The sequence below is a fragment of the Tamandua tetradactyla genome, chromosome 15, assembly GCF_023851605.1.
Source record: "Tamandua tetradactyla isolate mTamTet1 chromosome 15, mTamTet1.pri, whole genome shotgun sequence".
Lineage (NCBI taxonomy): Eukaryota > Metazoa > Chordata > Mammalia > Pilosa > Myrmecophagidae > Tamandua > Tamandua tetradactyla.
In genome coordinates, this window is record NC_135341.1 from 71,833,442 (window position 1) to 71,856,364 (window position 22,923).

Genomic DNA, 22,923 nt, shown 5'->3' on the forward strand with positions numbered 1-22,923 from the left:
CTACCTTGCAGAAGCATCTCTCTCCTGGCTGATTTTTGTTTTGTGGTACATGGTCCGGGAGTCTATCCCAGGTCTCCCACAGGAAAGGCGAATATTTTGCCACTGAACCAGCCGTGCACACTCACAGTCGGTTTTATGTTTCTTTTTCCTTCTGCCAGGCATTACAGATGCACCACGACTGGGATCTTTTGTTTGTTTCTTTAATTTTTAGTCAACATCTTGCCTTTGGGGTTCCAACAAAACAAAAGGGGTATAAATTTAAACTCCAAACCCTTGTGAAATGCAGGTCTAGGGTTCAAAATTTCACCAGAATTAAATAGTTTTTGTTTCATCCAGAGATCAGACAGAAACACACTTCCTCCTTTGCTTGCCTGATGGGTGCTTTTCATTTTTCCCTAGTACACACGCTTCCGGAGAATGATCCTTTTCAGGGACAATGGCTTTTTGGCAGTATACTCATTTCCACATCCCACTCTAAGCTACTCCAGGCCCTCATCTTTCCCCCATACCCCCTGACTTCAATTGCCTATGCAGAGGATGACCAAATAACCTTGGTCTGAGGATTTGCAGGGCCCAAACCGTTAAGTCCTGGGCAAACCAGTATGGCTGGTAACCATACAACCGAGCCCCACACCCAGGGCCTGAGATAAGTCAGTTCATCAAATCATTGATGACCCAAATCATTTATTATGGGTGCAGCTACATGTTACAAAGAAGGTTGGTTATCGTTTCATTCAGGATTTGCTAGGTGGTTTTAACCGGCGCATTTTCGGGAAGTCCACCATTTTGCCAGTTCAGAAAGTAACATATGCTTTTCATCAGCACAAATGTGAACTCTGATGTCAAAAGTCACAACAAATTGCTCCTGTGAGTACACGGCCGAGGAGTGGTTCCCAAAGTTACTTGATTCGTTCTTCCAACTGCCGCCAAGCTCACCCTTGGTCTAGGCCCTGATTTTCTGACCTTGAGAATGTTCTAGAATTCTCTAGGCAGGCCTAGTGTCTTCCCGTACGGCCCTGAAGATAAACTACCCCATTACAGTTTAAACTCCCCGAGGAAAGATATGTTTGCTTATTGTGTGCACTCCTGTATCTTCCGCAACGGGCCATCACAGCACACGAATATTTCTTGAAAGAATGAACCGAACAGCGTGAATACCGAACTGGTTAGCCCGAACCGGCATTTCCTCCAATCCAACACCATTTACCTCACACTTGACAAGACAGGCGTTCACGTTTCTGGGCTTTTGATCTCTCCCTCCCCGTTCTCCGTAGACTTGCTCCTATTTTCTATTTTTGTGGGGATTTGAACGGATTTAGGGGTCGGCGATAGGGCTAACCGCGATCCGGCTACTTCTGTGCCTCCCAGACGCCATTTTGAAATTAGAACCTTGATATATTAAAAAATTGTTCACTTTTAATATATATTTAAGTATGCGTAGTTATTTGATGTGTACTTCCAAGGCCTAGGAAACGTGTGTGTCTGTGGGTGTGTCTGCGTCTGTGTGTCTCAGGCCGGCGCCTCCCCCCAGCGCCGGCCCGCGCACACCCCCTCTACACCCCCTTCCGGGGCGCCGTCGTCCCCCTGGCCCCCCCGCGTAGGGGCGGGGGGCTGTCGCCCATTGGCTGAGGCGGACGACAAGCCCCAGTACCCGGCACAGGAGCCACCCTCCCGAGCGCCACGGGCCACGCCTCAGTCCGCTTGCCGCCTCTCTGCCTCAACACCCATATTTTAGGGCTCCTCAGCCTTTCCGCTCGCCTTTGATTTCCTTTACACGCCTGACTTTTCTTCCTTTGCCCGTTCGAAGCCGGGCTACAGGCGCCAGCAGAACTAGCACCAGCCTCAGGAGTCGTGCCAGAAGCACAGCCTCTGCTCCTCGAGCCCCGTCGGCGCCATCATGGTGAGTTGAGGTGGGGAAGGTCTTAGGGGCTCAAACCCGGTGGGGGCCCCCAAGGCTGCAGGAATTCGGCCTTTTAGGTGCTTTCAGCTTTGGGGGGCTGAAAGCGGGGTTATCCGGGCTTTCCCGCCCAGGGACGTCTGCCTGAGCCAACTGCAGGCCGCGGCCTACGGGGTGGGGTTGAGGCAGCCACCCAGAAGCCGGGGCGGAGCTCTGGGGTGTGTCCTAAACGGCGCGGAATGGCAAGCGAGCTGGCGGCAAGATGCTGGGGGTGTCGTGGGAGGGGGTGCGGCGTTGGGGACCCCTGTGCGCTCATCCTCAGGCCACGTGTGAGGCCTGCCACCTCCATGCTGTGGCCACCTCACACCTTGGTTCACACAAGGCTAGGGCCGGAGGGGCTGTATTCTCCTCCTGGCCAGGATTTGGGCTGCGGGTACCCCGTTTCCTCCTCCCCCAGTCCCCAGGCCCGCCCTTCCCGCCCTTGGCCGCGTGGAGACAGGCGGCTGTGGCCTCCGCGAGGTGGCGTTGGGCCTGCGGTCGCCCGCACGCCACCTCCTGGCGCGATCGTGCTGAGGTGTTCAGTGACTGTGGCTTCGCGTCGGAGTCTCGTCAGAGGGTGGTTGTCTCCTCGTGCTTGTGAGGGACCTTTGGGTAGGAGGCGAGAGGACCCTCGCACAAAGGCGCCTTGAAAGTGTGATCGGAGAGCTGAGGGGGGAGCAGGAGTGAAGTACAGTAAGGGTGGCGGCCTCATGGGGCGAAATCAGCGCAAAAACGAACCCGGCGCCATAATTTTGGGACATGTTAGGTTGAGCTGTTGCCCTTGGTCCTGAAGGACCATCCTTTCTTTGAGCTAAAATAAATACATCCATACGTATCCCTTAGCCACTGAGGCTAAAATACAGGGAAACCTGATAGGAGTATTTTTAAAACGTTTAACTTGGCGAACACTTTGTTTTCCTCTAGACAAACTAGGAACTCAAATTTTTTTTTTTTTTTTGCATATAGTAATGCTTTTAGTATCCGTTTATATGAGTTTTTATCAATGCTAGAGTTGGTTAACCACCGCAAGATAAAATTGGATCAACCATCAAGTAAAAAAGTATTTTGAGTATTTATGTACAAATAGTATTCTTCACCATTTTTAGAGGTAAAGGGGGAAATTTATAAACAATATATGTGGCTGCTATAATAAGCATTTGTGATTACATAAATAAGTATATATAAAAGTTATCTGTCGTGATTATTCACGTAATTATTATTCACTAATTATGGATTATAAAAATTAGTTATTGACCACTTTTTTTCCCTCTGTTTTTAAACAGAAGGAAATTTTTGCTAATAGCTTTATTATTTTTTCTGGTTATAAAAGTAGCATGTTTACTCACTTGAAAATAATTTATATAAGAAAATAGAAATCCATCTTAATCCCAGCGTTTAGAATATTTGAACATATTGATATATGCCCTTCCAGATTTTTTTAATACATCTGTTACTTATAGGGAGGTAAATTTCATTTTACGAAAGTTTTGCCCTGGAGGTAAATTTCATTTTACGAAAGTTTTGCCCTGGTAATTATTTTACAACCTGTATCTTCATTTATCAGCATAATAGGCATTATTCTCAAGATAAATTTAAAATACTTCATATATTAATGTTTGAGTATAAAATTTTACCATCGTTTTAAACAAATAATCTTCTAATGAATAATTTTTCAATACTATAACAATATCATGATGAATATCTTTGTTCAAACATCTCAGCAAGTTTGTTCTATTAATTCCTTAAAATAAAAATTGTCATGATTGAAATTGATGGGTGACAGGGCTATGCACATTTTATGACTATTTCAGATTATAGTATCTCTTTCCAAGCTACTTTTGATAAAATATGTACCACTTACATGACCTTTTCTCCACACCTTTTCCAATGAGAGGTATTATAATTTTTTAAGTTGTCTGATAGCTGGAAAAGGTTCACTGTGTTGATGTCCTTTTCTTCCCCCTTTTAAATCGTTAGTGAATGGAAGTTTATTATGTGGTTGTTAGTGCCCTTCACTTTTTAAAAAATCCTATACCTGTTTTATTATAATTTTTTAAAAATTGTGATAAAATAGATAACTTAAAATTTACCATTTTAGCCATTTTAAGTATATAGTTCCGTGGCATTAAGTACATTCACAATTCGCTATTTCCCTAACTTTTTCATCATCCCAAACAGAAATTCTGTATTCATTCAGCAGTAACTCCTTCTTCCTCCTTACTCTAGCCCTGATAACCACTATTCTACCTTTGGACTCTATGAATTTACCTATTCTAGATAGCTCATATAAGTAGAATCATTTAATATTTGTCCTTTTGTTTCTTTCTTATTTCACATAGCATGTTTTTAAGGTTCATTCATCTCATAGTATGTGTCAGAACTTCATTAACTTTTATGGATGTATAATATTCCATTGATGTATATATCATTTTGATTATTCTTTCATCTATTGATGGACACTTGGTTTGCTTCAGCTGTTTGGCTATTGTGAGTGATGTTGCTGTGAACAGTGGTGTACAAATATGTGTTTGGGGTAATTAGCTTTTTACATGTCTTTTTTATGAATCTGTAGTCCGCTTTTCTATTTTGATAGTTTGTCTTACATCTATAGGAACTCTAATTATGTTAACATTGACCCTTTAACAAATATAGTAGAAAAAATTTATAGTAATGATAAGGAGGTGCCCTCATCTCATTCCTAATTTCGGTGGGAATGACTCCAGTGTAAGACTGATGATGACTTAGAATTTAGATAGAAATATAATTTTATTTTTATTTTACTTAGATTTTTTTAATTAAAAAACGAAATTTGTACTTTATCAAATGCTTTTTCAGTGATGAATTACGGTAACAGATTTCCAAAGAATGAGCTATACACATGTTTCCAGTATAAACTGTACTTAATTGTGGTATTTTAAAACCTATTGCTAGAGGGGGTGCAAGGGTAGTTCAGTGGTAGGATTCTCGCCTGTCATGCAGGATACCTGAGTTCTATTCCCGGTACAGGCACTTCCCAAAAAACAAACAAACAAACAAAAATTCAACAGAGGGTGCTGCAGTAACAGGATACTCATGTGGAAAAGGAATGAAATGTGACCCCACCATACAGCATACAAAAAAAAGAATATATTGCCAGAATTTTGCATCTGTTTTGGGAGGTGCTGAGAGCAGAGGTGGACCATCTTAATGAGGTTTTGTTGTTTAAATGGTATTAGCTTTGTAAAGTGCATTAGGAAATACTTTTTTCCCCCTCTTTTCCCTGAGAGTTTTTTGTTTTCTTTTTTAAGAGCAGTGTTTGAATTTTCTTTCTCTTCTTCTCTGTGGGTGTTTCTGTGTCTTGGAGTTTGGAGTATGAGTGTGTGTCACTTTCCCATTCTCACACACACAAATTATATTTAAAGTTTGAAAAAGCTGCCATTGAAACAGAACCAGGCATATTCTGAGCAGTTTTCTGTCATAGTTACTGATTGATCTAGTCAAATAGTCTCTCTTAAGATTGTTTTGAAAATTTACATTTCTCTGGAAAGTTAGCCACTTCATCAAGATTTCCAGATTTATTCCCATAGAATTTACATATAGCATTCTCTTGTAATCTGTGATCAGATATAAATAAATTCCTATTATGTGTGTATTTATATATAATTATAATTTTTTTATAATCCACCTACAACCAAATGGACAACCTTTGGTTACTTTTAAACTGTGGTCAGATTACTACTGTTTACAATAATATAACCCCTTTTGCATTTGGATAACAAATGCAATTCCCCTTTTTCATGAGTAATGTTTATTTTTGCTTTCTTGCTTACTTTGCCCTCATTGTTTGTTTCTTGTTTAGGGTCCTCTTACCCCCATCCCCAGAATGAACTCTTGGATTTACTTATAATCTTTCTTCTGATTTATATTTTCCTGTTTCCTTTATTTTCGCTTTTATCATTATTTCTCCTGTGGTTATAACATCAGTGAATACAAATTATAGAATTTTCTCTTGGTCAATATACGTAATCTCAGTTTGTTTACATGTAGACATAGTAATTGAATGAAGTAATATTGTCAAAGAAGCTGACATCTCAGGAGCTGCGCTTCAGCAGTGATTTTTTTCAGTTTTAGTTAATGTCACTTTGTTATCCAAATGCAAAAGGGGTTATATTATTGTAAACAGTAGTAATGAGAATTGTATGTATGATGGCCTCCAGTCTCAATCCTGTGTAATATCCCTACGTTTCTCATTTCAAAACCCACAAACACACTTGAAAGTATCAGTGAGGAAATAATCACATCTTACATTTAATGCAATTTATTTTCAGTATGCTACTGATGATTAGGATGAATATTTTCTTTACCATCAAACTTTTTGCAGTAGCCTTAGCATTCATTTATAGAGTATTTTTGACCACAGTTTAAAAGTAACCAAAGGTTGTCCATTTGGTTGTAGGTGGATTATAAAAAAATTATAATTATATATAAATACACACATAATAGGAATTTTTATGTATGTGTACTTCTAAATTGCTTCTGTTCAAGCTTGTTAAAAATGGAGTAGTGTGTTTACTTTATTAGCTTTGAGTGCCATCTGCTGGCAAATATGTAAGACATGATGGTATCTTTCTTAATTTAAAACCTTAGGACACTTGGTAAAGTGATTTAAGTAATTTTATATTTAATATCCCAATGAGGCCAGGTAGCCAATTTATAAAACCCAAGCCAAAAACTAGGCTTCCTGTAAAAACCAAGCCAATACCTGACAACTTTTTTTTCTCTTGGCCATATTACTGTTTGTCGTATTTTTCCATAGTTCGGGATATGTAGTTTATGTATTATATTTTCATTTAGAAAGAAAATTAGAATTATAAGATTTTAAAAAGGAAAAACTTTGGAAATAGTTTTTCCCCATGTCATTGTCGTGAAATATCATGAAACTATAGTTAAAGAAGGAAATTAGGGAGTATTCAAATGAATAGAGAAAAGTAAAAAACTCAAATTTGGCAACTTTAATTTCACCTGTAATTATTAAAAGTCTGTAAAATCTCATATTTATCAGTAACTTCTAGCATTTAATTAACAAAACAGGAACTCTTCTTTCTTTCTTATTGTTGCTATTACTTTCTTTAAAGCCTACAATACTTAACCTTTTTAAAAAATACACATCAGTTTCTTTTGTCCTTGTTTTTGTTTCTCTTCACAGGCTGAGGTGTGGGTAACCACTTTTTCTCTCTTGCAGCCGTTTATTTTACCGCCTATAATCAATAGGCACTTCATAAATAAATTTCAAATAAAATATTTTATTGAAAGTCTGATTTAAATTAGTTGTAAATAAAGTAACTACAAAATAAGTCAGTAGCTATTAGAACCAGGAAAGAAACTATTTTTAAAGGAAAAAAACTATTGAAAATAGATTCAAATAACAGGACACCAACTTATATTGTCATAACACTTCTTATTTTACTAAATGAATTCACAGATGTTACCTTATTTCATTCTCAAAACAGTTTTCCTAAAGATACACAGCTGGCAAGTTAAGTGGCTTATAACCTGGTAAAGGACATGAACTTATTTCTCCTGACTAAATCAACTTTTGTTTCACTATACTATTATACTGCCTCTCCAACATATGTATTACAATTAGTTTAAAAAAATTTAAACTTTACAGTCTGCTGTGGTAGATTAAAGACAGAATTTTCTGACCAAAATCCAGTAAAATAAGATGAGTTTTACATGTGCATTTCTTTATCAGAAAATAAGGATGTTATGATTTGTATCAATTCACTATAAAATCAAAATGATCTGTGGGACTGACTTGCTGTTGCAGGAGGGGGATGTTATTTCAAAAGATACTTTGAACACCCTATCATTAGGAAGGAGGATTATAAGCCCTTTTTTATCAGATACTATAAAACATGTGTAAATAATGTTTTTATGATCTGTTTCCAAAGAAAAGAGGCATACTAAGAAGGGGAGAGTATTAGAATTAGAAATTATAATTTCTTAAGATTTACTTTATTATTTCTTAAAAATTAAAGGAAAAGATTTACATTTTATTAGAATACTTAGTGAAAGGAAAGTGTGTTCATTGGCATAGAGCAGGATGATTTTAACAACTTCAGTTTTACAAATCTGAACTTTCTAATTATTTTTTAACAGTTCACAAAGTTTTTTCACAAACTTAATATTAAGTCAGTATTCTATTATAGCATTGTACAGGAGACGGCAATGAGCAATACAGGGTTTAAGAAAGTATTAGAGTGAATTTTGTTAAAATTTCACTCTGATATATTTTTTATTATTTTATAGCTTGATCCTGAACTAAGCTGTATTGATGACTAATTTATTGTGAAAGTAATTCATGTACAAATATTTGGTACTTTTACAAGAATTAGATTTCACTGTGTACAGTTTTTACCTATATATCTAGTTATATTATCTACTTTCCAAATTACAGTCTGCTGCAAATCCTGAGACTCCAAACTCAACTGTCTCCAGAGAAGCCAGCACTCAGTCCTCATCAGCTACAACCAGCCAAGGCTATGTGTTACCAGAAGGCAAAATCATGCCAAACACCGTTTTTGTTGGTGGAATTGATGTTAGGGTATTGTATTTGTATTTCATTTATATTTTAAAATATAATGTGAGCTGTTGTAAACCTAAGATTTTTGAACTTCATGTCAGTTTGGATGTGGTTTTATGTTTAGCTCATAAAGACTAGAAATATCTTTGACCAAGAGCTACAGATAGTTTGGGGATACTTGGGGGAGATACTTTTGCCTTACCAAAACTTCTTTATAGTAGAATTGAAATTTTTGAATGCTAAATTTTTGTTCTTGAAATTAAATTCTGTCCCATAGATGGATGAATCCGAAATTAGAAGTTTCTTTGCTAGATATGGTTCAGTAAAAGAAGTGAAGATAATCACGGATCGAACTGGTGTTTCCAAAGGGTGAGTAAAACATATATTCAGTATAAATTAACAACAATATCTGAACTCCAGCATCTGTAGAGTATTAGAGAAAAGACTTTAAAACTGGCAGTCCTATGCTTGTATAATGAAAGTTGCTGGATTGTAAATTCCTTCATGCAAAGGATAATGGTTTGCTGCCAGCTCTTTTATTTAAATACAAACATTTTCCTAACATTTATATTTAAATATATCTTATCCTCATTTGCTTCGCATAAGTGAATTAATCATTTTTATCAAAAGAATTTTTTTCTTCCCATGTCTCACAGCATCTTATGTTTTAACCATCTTACTATAGATAATAAATTAAATTCAGGTTCAGAGAAATGAATTCTCTGAACCTGAATTGAGGGTCCAATAGTCCCTTAATCTTACCACATTCTGGCATAGATCAGAGTTTAAAAATAAAAAAGGCACTGTTATTTAGAGAGAGTCAGACTATCATGTACATCTTAAAAATATTTTTCTCAATATATTATTCATCCTTTATCATCACATCTGTTTACTGTTACTTAGAAGTTCTAAACCATGTATTGTATGGTAGTAATTTTATACTTCATTTATCTGCCTTTCTAGCTATGGATTTGTTTCATTTTATAATGACGTGGATGTGCAGAAGATAGTAGAAGTAAGTAAACTTCTTATGGAAAAAGCTCTTATTTAGCTTATTGATGCAATGTTTAGTATTGTTTGAGTCCTGAATATAGTTAGTGTTGTATAGAGTATATAGTCAGTGTTGTATAGAGTATAGAGAGATACTTCCTATTTGAAATCCAAGCTTAATCTTACCCAGCCTGTTAAAAAACTGTTTATTTTTTACTGGGCCCTAGTTTCATGAACTAGAGACAGGGAAGAGTTGAAGACAGAATGGAAAGGTTTGATTAAATTCTATTTGACACATCTTGAAACTTGTCTAGAGTAGTGAAAGGGTAAATAAGGTAGCTTCATGGTGACAATTTTTTATTTGTTCTTTCTCACCACTGATCTTCTCTGATAGGAACTGATAAGGAACTTTAGAGGATTTGGGATATTTACCCAAGTTTTTCGAAGTAAAGACTTGAAAATTGTTTCTAATTTTGTTTATTTTCAGTCACAGATAAATTTCCATGGTAAAAAGCTGAAACTAGGCCCTGCAATCAGGAAACAAAATTTATGTGAGTAAAGGAAAGAACTGTTGTTGACGTAAGTGTAGCTTTTAAGAGGACTAAAAATAGGCTATTTTCTTTTTTATCATTTAAAAAGGTGCTTATCATGTGCAGCCACGTCCTTTGGTTTTTAATCCTCCTCCTCCACCGCAGTTTCAGAGTGTTTGGAGTAATCCAAATACTGAAACTTATATGCAGCCTCCAACCATGATGAATCCTATAACTCAATATGTTCAGGTAAGAATCGCCTACATTCTTGTTTTTGGTTTATTGGAGATCTTAGAGCTGGAAGATACCTTAAAAGAAAGCCGTCTCACTTCTTACCCTCTGTGTAATGATATCCATAACTTCCCTAATCAGAAATTATATAGTCCCTGTTTGGATACTTTGATGGGAAATCTGTTACTTTTCTTAGAAATATCTCATTCGTCGAGTGTTCTTATACTAAGTTATAATCTACTTCTAGAGTTGGTAGGCCTTTCTGTTACAACTGACCTCTGTAGTCACATAGAACAAGCGTTTTTCTTTTTTTCCCTATATGATAGCTCCTAAAATACTTGAAGGTAGGTTTCTCATCTGCCTGCCTGTTTTTTAAATTCTTCAAGTGTAGCAATTCTTCCAGTTGTTCCTGATTTGGAATCTTTATGCCTCCTCATAAAGATTTATGACTTTCTAGAATGGATACATTTCTTATGGATTTAACTGTATTTGTAAAATCTGTGAGTTTCTGAATATAGTGAGTGTATTATAAAATGAAATACAACACTGGCATATAATTTAACTGGTCCTGGCCACTTTAATATTTAAGTGGGATTTGGCAAACATATTATCTCCTATTGATAATAAATAGCTTTTATTTTCTTATTTTATTTTATTGTTCTTTAATTTAAAAGACATTTTCTTTGTAGAGAATTAAAGAAACAAAGTAATAGTGAGAAAGTTCCTCAGTGTTAGATGGGTCACTGGCTCAGCAGGCAGAGTTCTCCCCTGCCATGCCAGAGACCTGGGATCAATTCCCAGTGCCTGCCCATGCGAAAAAAAAAAAAAAAGGAATTCTCAGTGTCTCTCATTTGTTTACATTTTTCTTTCACCTGAAGTGTAGGAAATATTTTTTCTTATTTTCTTGCACTAAATATACTAGAAGAAAAGCCTTACTTGTTTCTAATGTTTCTTGTGAGCCGTTACTTATTTTGGTTATTTTCATATCAATAAATATTTATTGAAACATGTAAGACATTGTACTGTATCTTTTGCAGTTTTGGATTATTTACTGCCCTTAATTTTTAGAAGTGAAATCTAGATGGAACCATAAAGTCTGTAGGAGGACTACGCATTATCCCAAAATATTGTCAGTGGAATAGAAAACTATTTATAAGTGTTTTGAACAAAAAAAACATAGTAGTTGTAGTAATATAGAAGTAATATGGAAATCTGTCTAATAGAACTTTATCACAAGAAAGAACTTCTGGGTTCAGATAAATATATAAATAAGATACATTTAGGCTGGCAAAATCAGCCACTTTCCTCATCAGTTACCCCCTCTGTTCCCTACCCAAAAGGCTGAATTTTTTTTCATTGAAATCATAGTCACTTAATTAGAATCTTTGCATTGTTTTATATATAGAGAGATTGGCCTTATTAAGGTTTCTTAACTTTCATATTGTTGATATATTGGGAATACTTTTTTTTTTTTAATTTACTTTGTTAATCCATTCTTTCTTTAAACTTTATTTTCAGGCTTATCCTCCTTACCCAAGTTCACCAGTGCAAGTCATCACCGGATATCAGCTGCCTGTATATAATTACCAGGTAATTTTAGAGAGAATGAAATAATTATGTTGGGATATTATTGAGGCCTTTAATTAATTTACATAAATTTCCCAAATAGTTTGTCATTTAAACTAGTGAAGTGTTACTAAAACATAAGAAAACAATTAGAATTAGTCAGAATAAGGGTTTTTGTATTTTTTTAGAAAAATAAATGATGCTTTGGAAGGTACGTACTTAATAAGAACTTTTTTCAAGTATGACTTACAAAGATTTGGTGTTCCTTCTATATTTAACATGTATCCTTTCATCTTTGCTGTGAAATACCTGAACTTCTAGGCTTTATTGTATAATTTTTTTTCTAGGAAAATAGGTTGAAATAAAATAATGACCCAATTGTTAGAGCACTGAATTCCAGTTGCATTTGATAGTGTTTATTTTAGCTGGCTACTAGAATATAGTTCTCTGACTGTAGATCTACTGTCTAGAAAATTCAGGAAAAAGTATGTTTTGTGTATGAAAATAATAGCAAGAACCTCAGATATTAGAGACAGGAGTACTCCTTTCTTTCAATCTTTTTCTTTTATTGTAAAATCAAGTTTAAAAAACCAGCATAGTAAATACCTTTAATTAGACCTTATTGTCTATCTTATATCTTTGAGAAAATGTGCCAGAATTTTTAAATAACTGTTGTTTCCTATTTTGTTTTTTTTTAAGATGCCACCACAGTGGCCTGCTGGGGAGCAAAGGAGCTATGTTATACCTCCGGTAAAGTCAGTTAGCCAAAAAATACATTATTTCTTGCCTAGACAAATGCCTTTTTACATTATTTTTGTTTTACTAGTTTCTTAACCCAGTTAGAAACTATGCTTTCTGTTTCTGAAATTGTTCATGGGTGCTTAAGTAATGTCCTTCATGCAATAGGTGGTTAGTTCCTCAAGATAGAATATATAATCAAGAAAGGTAGTATTAATGTGGGTTTTTAATTATCATTGAAACTGCTTAGAATCTGCCTCTGGTTTTGCTAGCCAGAGGAAATCTGTTGAAGCGAAATGGAATAGTATAATTACTGTTAATATAAATAAGAAAAGAAATAAAGCAAAAGAGATTGCACCCTCTAAAATGACTGAATTATTGTTCCTTTGTCCTTCATCAGTACTGGATATTTGAAGAATGTAATCAGAGTTAAAATTCCCAGGCATTCCCTTACTATATGTTGAAGTTTTGTTTTTTGTCTTGGAGCCTGTTTGATTTTGATTATGTTGACGCTTTGAATACAATTTCAAAGGAAAAGACTGCCCTGTTGCATTTCAACAATTTCAGTTTCTGAAACATAATTGAATTTCAACACAATCCACATTTAAACTTTGAGTATCAGCTCAGTATTTTGAAGAATAGATTGCTTAGAAAAATGTATCTGTATATCTCTTTAATTATGTTTTTATCATTTTAAATATAGGCTTATACAGCTGTTAACTACCACTGCAATGAAGTTGATCCAGGGACTGAAGTTTTACCAACTGAATGCTCAGTTCATGAAGCTACTCCAGCCCCTGGAAATGGCCCACAAAAGGCAAACATCTAATTTTGTTTTTATATTAGATGTTTATATATTTTTATGTTTTCTTCAGGTTTTAATGTTGGCTCTTTGAGAAACAAGAATCTTCTCTACCTAAATTTAAATATGTAAGCTGTAAATTATAGTGCTTAAGTAATTGCCTAATAATTCAGCAGTCAGTATAAAGACTGATTACATTTCAGATACTCTCAAACTTTCAGTGTATATATATATATATATATATATATATATATATAGTTTCTGACTCAGCAGTACTTTCCTCCCTTCTATGTTAGTTTTTTTTTTTTACCATATTTAATAAATATTTTATTAATATGATTTGGCAGAACTGCAATGGGCAGCTTTCCTCTAGAATTCTACCCTTCAAACAAGGAATTAGAATGAATTATATGTATCTTGTCTTTTAACAATTTAGTTATTTACTTAGTTTTAAAATAATTCAGAATTACTTGTGGTATACTCTAATATACATGATAGCAGTTTTTTGAAAGTGGTATAGTCATTAATAGTAATTGAAATTCTGAAATGGAAATTGTTGTTTATTTGTTATCATTAGAGCAGATTCCTGTAACAAGAAGTCTCTCACTCTTTGATTCTCAGTTTTCTTGAATGGGTGGGAGTATAGAAGTAGCTGGTATGCTGGGAATATGCGTAACACTGATAAATTCCATTTGGTGTGTGTGAACTTAATGCACGTGTTCATGCACATGTTTGGGGGAAAAAATATTGAGCCTGCTGAACCATTGGATGGAAACAATCCCCTGATTCAATACGTGATTAAAATTTAGGAAAAAAAACTAAAATAACTTATATTATAATGATATTATCAGGCTTTGTCCTGGATATTTTTACCTGAAGCGTTGAACTTCACTGCTTCTTATCATACAAGAAAAATTAAAGATAAAATTCACCTTTCTTTAACCGCTATTCTGTCACTGCGTTTTTAAAGCACTCCTCTAATTTGGTAGAAACTTACTTTCTAAGTGATATGTGTTCAGAACTATGCATTATATAAGAATTCTTTAACTATAAGCATATGTGTATATACAATTTTGAAAAAAAAAAAGCTTGTTAATAGTGAGGAATACTCCTTAAATAACTTCTGTATTTCAGAAATCTGTGGATCGAAGCATACAGACAGTGGTATCTTGTCTATTTAATCCTGAGAACAGACTGAGAAACTCTCTGGTTACCCAAGATGATTACTTTAAGGTATGCAAGGAATAATATTTGGTGACAGGGGGTAGGGGCAGTGGGAACACATTTGTCAGCATTGAAACATTATTTTTTTCTACTGTATATGTGTTTTGAGATTACTTTAGAGCCTTTGATTAACTGCTGGCTTTTGACTATAACCCAGTAAATTACTGTGTGTGGGTTTTGCCTGGCCATGTATTTTGTGCTGCTCAAACCATTATATAGTGTAGTTTTTCTTTAGGGAAGAAACCTTGAACAGAGGCTTATAATTGAAAGCATCCATGAAGAAAGATAATCAAAAGAAAATGTTGGCTTAACCAAACAGTAAAAGAGAAAAATTTAGATACATAAAGCAGAACTTAAAAATACATGGATATTGGACAAAAGGGAAGAAAAATGGCTTACTCACATGGCATACCTGAGAGAGTGGGTGAGAGAGAATGGGTAATGTGAAACAGCAAAAAAAGCTGACTACGAGAAAGTAAAAGTTGATTCACTGTTGGTGAAGTGGAAGAGAATATGTGTATTTGAATTTTTAAAAGTCCTAGTTTCTGATTCTGGTCTCACCACTTTGAACAAATCATTTTGAATCTTATTAGGCTCCAGTGTTTACAAATCTAAAATGAGGAGGCAGGACTAAAGGTCTCTAGGATCATTTTAATTCTGAGTCTATGAATATGAAAAGGAACTAACTGGTCACTCCAATAGTTTAGGAATATTATTATTATTAAAGGGAAGTGTTTTGTGTTTTTTAAATGACAACTTTACTGAGATCTAATTCATATACCATAGAATTCACCTACTTACAAAGTGTGTAAGTTTTATTAGTCAGAAAATTGTACAACCATCACCACAATCAATATTGCAACATCTTCATCACCGCCTGCCCCCCCCGGAAAAAAAGAACCCTTTCCCAATTAGCCTTCACTCCCCATTTTCTCCCAGCCCTCTCCAGCCCTAGGCAACCACTGATCTACTTTCTGTCTATAGAATAGCCTATTCTGGACATGTCATATAAATGGAATCATGTAATATGTGATTTATTGTGACTGGCTTCTTTAAGTTAACAATGTTTTAAGATTCAACCATGTTGTAGCATGTATCCGTACTTCCTTTTTTTTTTTTTATAGATCATATTTTGTTAATCCATTCATCAATTGATGATTTGGGCATTTCAACTTTTTGACTATAGTGGATAAGTCTTCTATGAGCATTCATGCATAAGTTTTTGTATGGATATAAGTTTTTATTTCTCTTGAGTGTATTCCTGGGAATGAAATTTGTGAGTCATATGTTAACTGTGTTTACCTTTTGAGGAACTGCCAGACTTGTCTCCAAAGCAGCTGCAATTTTTTACCCTTGCTTTGTCTTAAAACAGAAGAATAACAATTTTCCATCTATAAATATACATAGGATAAAGTGCAAAACTTTTTTAAAGGGTATACCAAGGACTTCCCATAAGGCCGAACACTAGAGCTAGCCCTAGTAAGATTATATTCACCATCTTCACAAAAGGAGTAAAAATATTCATATAAAGTCGATATTTGTTCTCTTATTGTTTCAATCTTCTAAAACAGTACAATTCAGAAAGGAAAAGATTAGGATTGTATTTAGATTGTAAACTAAAATTCTGAAGAGAATAGGTAGCACTTAAATCATTTATATGCAAAGTGGAAAGCAGAATAAATTTGAGTCTCTAACCTGATATTAGACAGAAGCCTCCCTTTGATCCTCTCAGAGTTTTCTCCTTCTAGACTAGGAGTCAGAAATTGGTGACCTGAAATTGTCTGACATTCCAGACCTATTTTGATTGGCTAAATGTTGTTGCAATTGAATTTGAATGCATTGAGGCAGGTGCATTCCACTTTTTGTTGTTTAATTCCAGTCTCTTCATAATCTTATGTTTACTGCTTGACCCCTGAAGATATTTGAATTTGTGGCTGCTTTTCTAGGTCTTAACCTAAATATAGGATTGGGTTGCCAGATTATATAATTTCCAGAGGTCATCCTTTACATGACAACTGAATTTAATCTTAGGGAAAGGACATAGTTAAGCTAAACTGTGTATAGAGCAGGAAAATCCTGTTTGTTATTCCTCTTTGTAAGACCTCACTTCCTTCTGTCTGCACATCTCTAGGCAACATAAGTGAAAAGTAAATTTTGTGTATATTTAAAAATTTTATTTTCTACAGAAATGATGTATCTTAATCACACATTAAGAAAGTACTAGCTCCTTTAAATGTGCCAAAGATTGAAGTAGAGTGCTGTTCACAAGCAAGTTTTCTACCAGATGCACTTCAGATAGCAAAAAGAAAATTCTTCATAAAATTACAACAATTTTCCAACAGATGTCTTTGAGACATCACTGCCAAATCATTAATTAAAATCTACATAAAATGATATTGACTCTAAATCCTGTTTCTGAGTTCACTGGCTATTTGTACATTTATCTTAGAGTTCAGAACGCTTCCCGAAAGGAACACCTTTTTTCTCATTATTTATACAATTTTGAACCCAGAATAAATGCTTTTAGATATTTGCAACTGTCTTAGGTCATAGGGATAAAAGGAAATTTTCAATGATTGTTTCTCTCTTTTCTAGGATAAAAGAGTGCATCACTTTAGAAGAAGTCGGGCAGTACTTAAATCTGTTTGATCCTCTCCTCACTTTCTAGTCTCAAAGGCAGTTGCTGGTTTTGAATATTAAGAAGAGACTGAAAGTTTTCCATTATTATAGAAATGCAATTCTGAATTTTGATAAATCACACTCAGATTTTCTGTGCAAGTTGTATTAGATTGCCTAGTTTTGTTTTACATTGCAACTGTTCTTCATTAGATGTTTATTTAGAAACTAGTTCTGTGTTGAATATATAGTTGAAAGTAAAAAATAATTGAGACTGAAAGCAGTAACTTGAAGGTCTATCTGTAAGGATTTTTTAATTGAAATTGACATTTTAAGAGCTTAAAAGCAAACGCTGATTTTCAAAAAAAATTGCTTTAAAAACCTATTATTTTGAAAGGTCAGAATTTTGATGATTTGAAGATAAGCATTTCACTTCCCCAACAAGTACTTGCAAACAATAATTTACATTATTATATGCTTTGCATTTGTAATTTGTCTAGAAATTTAACCAAAAGTTTTTAAAACTGTACTTTTAATCAGTGAAACTCAACATATAGCTAGCTTTATTCAAGTATTCCTTATTTAAACCCGGTAAAACAAGTTCTTTAAAAACAAAAACAGTCCAATCAGTGGGTCTTATGTTTATTAGCTTAAAATTTTTTATCTGTTATCTAGAATCCACACATAGATGTCCTATTTGATTGGGATGGTAATTAGGATAGCTAAATTCTGGGCTAATTTTTTTAAAAAGAATCTAAAACAAACTAATTTTACTAGGTACGTAAGTTCTCAGTGAGTTACCATTCTCTTATTTTTCTTTTAATACTTTTTTCCTTAAAATGCTTAACTAAATGGCTATATCTTAAATTGTGCAAAAATATTTGTATTAAAGAATACTGAAAATTTTTTATGTTACTTAAAGGTTAATCAGAGTATCTGAAAGGAATTGTTTTTGTAAAAACTTTAAAATATTATTTATTATAGAGAAAATAGATTTTTATTTTTGTTTATTAACCTATTATTTCTTTTTTAAAGCAAAGTATTCTAGGAGAGTCCAAGTAGGTAGTATTGGCATATATGTAAACCACAAAGGTTGTTTCATAAGTATACCCTAAAAGTGTGCTAGAGTCAGAGTTAATACATTTCTAGATTATCTGGTCATTTCATTAGACATACATCGTGACAAGTATAGCATCAGATCCCCTTTGCTGTAACCATATTCTTGCTTTCCCAGTCTGTAGTAGTATTTCTCTGGCAGGTTTGCTCCTAGAACTGGTGATGTAAAGACAGAAAGTAGCAGTATGAGCAGTTTAATGACTAAACCTTGGAAAGTTAGCAATGGGATAATACCTTTCAAGGGGAAACAGTTGTGTCAGCATCATTTGATCTGCCGTGGACATGAGTTTAAAGTGGCTTCCTGGCCTTTTTTCCATTGGCTCCTTCCCTAAAATGTAGAAACTCCTTTATTCCTAACCTAATGCAACTACCCTGGGCTATATTGCCAGTGCCCATCTTGGCCTAATATTTTCATTCTGAATCTGAAGCGAAGAGTCTTATAACTTTGAAGGATCCCAAGAGGGCTTTCCTGTGCCTCAGCATTTGAAATTGCCCTAAAATTTGTCCTTTTAAAAATTCTGATACTTTTATTTTATGGATGACATTCTAACGTATCATCCTGTGATTAAATCTCCAGCTTACTATAAATGGTACCCAGATTCTCAAGAGCCAATTCTAATTATCCCAGTATGACTTTAAAGAAAAGTAAGGGAATAAATTTATTGTTTGCTATTTTGTTGGAGTGAAGTATTTAATAGAGTAAGGTAGAAAAAAGATACAAAGTCCTGAACCTTTCAAAACAGAAAATTAACTTTAAACATAAAAATACGTTCCTATTACCTATTGTGATATTATCTGCATAAATGAATAAATAGAAATAAAGAAAAATTTTTTTCAAAAGTGTTTTTGACCTATTTATTTATGTCATTATCTAAAGAAATGTGAGCAGGAGGTGGTATGTGACAATGCTTAGATTTTTTAAAATTCAAGTGTGTAAATATTGCTTAATATACTAATCTGTAAGAGTTGAAGGTTAAAATACATTTTGGTACATGATATTTCTGTGGCTTTCTTTTATGAAATTAAGAGATGAATTTTCATGAGAATATCTAGCCTATTTTGATTTGGAAATGGTTAGTCGTGGATTCCATTGCAGTGCATCCACAGAGCAGTGCCTTTTAGGGGTACTGGAGAAATATTCTGTCTCTTCACTCTCATGACCAAGGTCCCTCTGATTTTGTATTCAGTGAGACTTTTTTTGTCTACTCCACTTTTTGTGTCTGATCTCTCTTACCCTTTTATTTTGGGATATTGAAGTTGTCTAAAAGAGCTTAGATTTTTCATACTGGATTTATTTCACATGAAGACACATTGAAAAGATCAGTACTCCATGACTCTTCTAATTCTAGCTGCAGTAATCCCAGTGTCTTTATAAACTGAGGCCATAGGAAAGGAAATTTTCCCCTCTGGGCACTCATATGCTACGTTGTATTGATGGGGAATCTCTTACTAACTGACTCATCACCAGAAAATTGATTATGACATCAGCATTCAGCAAGATATTGTGTGTTATGAATCACTAAAGATTAGATTTTGATAGTTAATATATAATAAAAAGTTACTGAAAATTAATAATCCTTAAATGTGTATGTTTGTATACTAACCATTTTCTATAGCATTTGATTAGCCCTGACCAAACTCATTAAGTTTATGTAGTCTCATATATCTTAGGATAGCTGCTTTAAACCTGGTTGATAATATCTTGGCAATCTTCAATTGAGGATTGCCACAAAATTCTCAGAACAAAACCAAGTCTTTGCTATTGAAAAAAAGAGATTCCATACAGCACTTTTTGTTAAAAGGCAAAGTCAAATGACTCCAAAATTGTTGGTTACCCTTGTAAGATGTATATTCGACTTTCTTGCATGCTTTTGTTTTTACCCTTAAGAACATATTACCAGGAGGTACAAGGGTAGTTCGGTGGTGAATTCTCACCTGCCGTGCAGGAGACCGGGGTTTGATTCCCGGCCCATGCACTCCCCACCCCAAAAGGAAAAATTCAACAAATGGTAACTGCAATAATGGGATAGTCACATGGAAAAAGAATGTGATCCCCACCATACAGCATACAGGGAAAAAAAAAACATTACCTTATCGTAATGGTTCAAAATAATTATTGAGTATCGATTACCATCTTTATTGCAAGGGAGCCACTGACTTTCGAAAATAGGTATTCCACCACAGTTCTCTGTAGTTCTAAAATTTTTCTTGTCTTTAAAGGTAAGCTCATAAAAGTGGGCTGCCACATTGCTTAATTGTCTTGCCGGCTTTCATCGCTGTCATTTGAGGATAATATGGAACAGCAGTGATAAGGCAGTGTGGCACTCTGCTTTCACAAAGATGGCAATACAGAGGCTGGGGAAGCCATAAGTGGGAAAAAAGCTGCAGTATTTTCCATTGACCAAGTCTTGCAAATAGGGCCAGCTGTTGAATATGATCATTTGGAATCCCTGAAACACTTCTTTGAAATGAGGACTGCTCCTGTACATATTTTGATAACTGTGTAATCCTAGCCCTTCCCAACATCATGGGTAATATGTCTCTCTGTGTGTAACTGATTCTTTTGAGCAATTCCTCACCACCCATCAAAGACTGAGTTTTCCATCTGTAGACAGTACATTTGGTGGTAGAAAACAATAAACATAAGAAGCACAAACAATAAACATACGTTTTTGAATGCTCATGCAAAATATTCAATCTGCATAGTGAAGAAATGATAGGTAATTCTGCATTGCATTTAGAGTTAAAAACATCTGTCCAATATAGCTGTAGCTGTGGGCCAATCCCAAGAAAATGCAAAAAATTGTCTCCTGGTACAGAAGTTGAAACTACCACTGTACAATTAAACTCTATGATAGCTATATTTTACATTTTTAACTGGTCTGAAACAAAGTTTTCTAGTTGAATATCTAGTTCATTTTCCCAAGGCACACGGAGGCTTTGTATCCTATGTGCTCCTCCATTAAGGCTGCATGCCAGGAATATGCCTTTTCCTATATATAAAACTCCCAAATACCAGTTCAATAGGTCTTTAACAATAGAACAAATGCTTGCATGACTGGGATGACTTAGGTCATGAAAACTCTTTCTAAATTTGAAGCAATAGTACCATTTCAAGCAGTTCAGAAAGTTGGATATTTTATAATAATCAGTTCTTTTTTACAAGAAACAAATCTAGTGAAAGTACATTAAGGCTGTAATCACATCTACTGTCTTTTCCCAAAATGAAATGAATAGACACACTCAATTCTGTCTCATTGTTGGGTGAAATTATTTACTATAAGAAAGGCAGGCCCAGCACTCAACAATTAGGCACTGGTACATAATTGGTATCCTCCTTGTCCTTAAACAAGTTAATTGTTTTTAATTAATAAATTAAAATCCCCCCCCAATAAATGTGCTGGGACCAGTGATAACTGAGAGGGGTAATTTAAAATATGAAAGCTATTTTCTCTTTGTTTTTACCTAAGCTATTTCCCTACTAGTGCTTAAGCTGCTTTGTTGTGTGAATAAAATCTGAATTATATTTTTAAAATACACCTGCTGTAGGTGAAAACATTTCAGTTGATAATGTGTCCATCTCTGACAATATAAAAACGCATGCAAAAAAAAAAAAAAAAAAAACATGCACTCACCAACCAAGGTTATATACATAATTGAATTAGCCCAGTATTTGATAGGGCAAATTTCCTCACTGATGTCAATCTCACAGGGTAATCAAAAAAGCATCCGATGCATCTTGGGTGCTTTTCAGAGATGCTGATTCCTGGGCCCCATTCTCAGATGCTCTTACTCTGTGTTTGGAGTGGGTATAGTAATATAAGTCCCCCAACGTCATTTTGATCTCTGTGGCATAACCTTTGAGAAATACTGCCTTAGATGTATAATTCCTGGATCTCAAATTATCATCTTAGGTTATTCCTTGTTTTGGGATAGCTGGATTTGGAGAACAATGATGACGTCCATTTTTGACCTTTTTGTCAGAGATTTGTTGACTTAATTCATCTTTCTCTGCTAAGCTCATGCCCAGGAGTACCACTTGTCCACAGACAAGGGTAATTCATAACAAGGCTGAAAAGTGAATTGTGTTGCCACAAATGTAATCTGAAAACCAAGACTTGTGGCCAAAAGTAAGTGGTAGGAGGGAATGACTACAGAAGCAAAGCTGGATTCTGATAAGTGCAGATAAACTGAGGGTGTGGGACTAGACTTGGTTGGGAGGGACCAGTGGACAATATGGAGGCAGAGATACCATGCTTGCCTTTTGGAGGGATTAAGTCATATCTTTGGCTCACTTAGCCAATTTTTATAAAAGTATGGCCTGTCATTATACATTTTTTCCTCATTTCTCATATCTGTTAACAAGAATGATAACAAACCAGTATCAGAAATATGTTTAAAAATCAAGTTCTAGGCTAACATCAATCCTGCTCAAACTCTTCAAAAAAACTGAGCAGAAAGGAATGTTGCCTGACTTATTTTATGAAGCTACCATCACTCTCATACCAAAATCAGAGATAGACACTACAAGAAAGGAAAACTACAGACCAATCTCCCTAATTAACATAGATGCAAAAATTCTTAAACCCCCCTCCATGGGACTTGACTC

The 22,923-nt window shown here is 34.9% G+C and overlaps 1 protein-coding gene across 4 annotated transcripts; it reads left to right on the plus strand.

Annotated features, from left to right (window-relative positions):
- Positions 1-1,637: 1,637 nt before the first annotated feature.
- On the plus strand, positions 1,638-19,131 carry DAZL (deleted in azoospermia like). 4 transcript variants are annotated; one of them, XM_077130044.1, is made up of 11 exons: positions 1,638-1,900; positions 8,376-8,522; positions 8,779-8,870; positions 9,465-9,516; positions 9,979-10,042; positions 10,131-10,270; positions 11,771-11,842; positions 12,518-12,568; positions 13,260-13,373; positions 14,493-14,591; positions 17,178-19,131. In XM_077130044.1, exons 1-11 carry the CDS (start codon positions 1,898-1,900, stop codon positions 17,229-17,231), a joined length of 888 nt encoding a protein of 295 aa, XP_076986159.1. In that variant the 5' UTR covers positions 1,638-1,897; the 3' UTR covers positions 17,232-19,131. The 4 variants fall into 4 exon arrangements, with proteins under 4 accessions (XP_076986159.1, XP_076986161.1, XP_076986160.1 ...); XM_077130046.1 differs by lacking the exon at positions 1,638-1,900 and adding an exon at positions 2,428-2,548; XM_077130045.1 differs by lacking the exon at positions 1,638-1,900 and adding an exon at positions 2,525-2,629.
- The last annotated feature ends 3,792 nt before the right edge of the window (positions 19,132-22,923 follow it).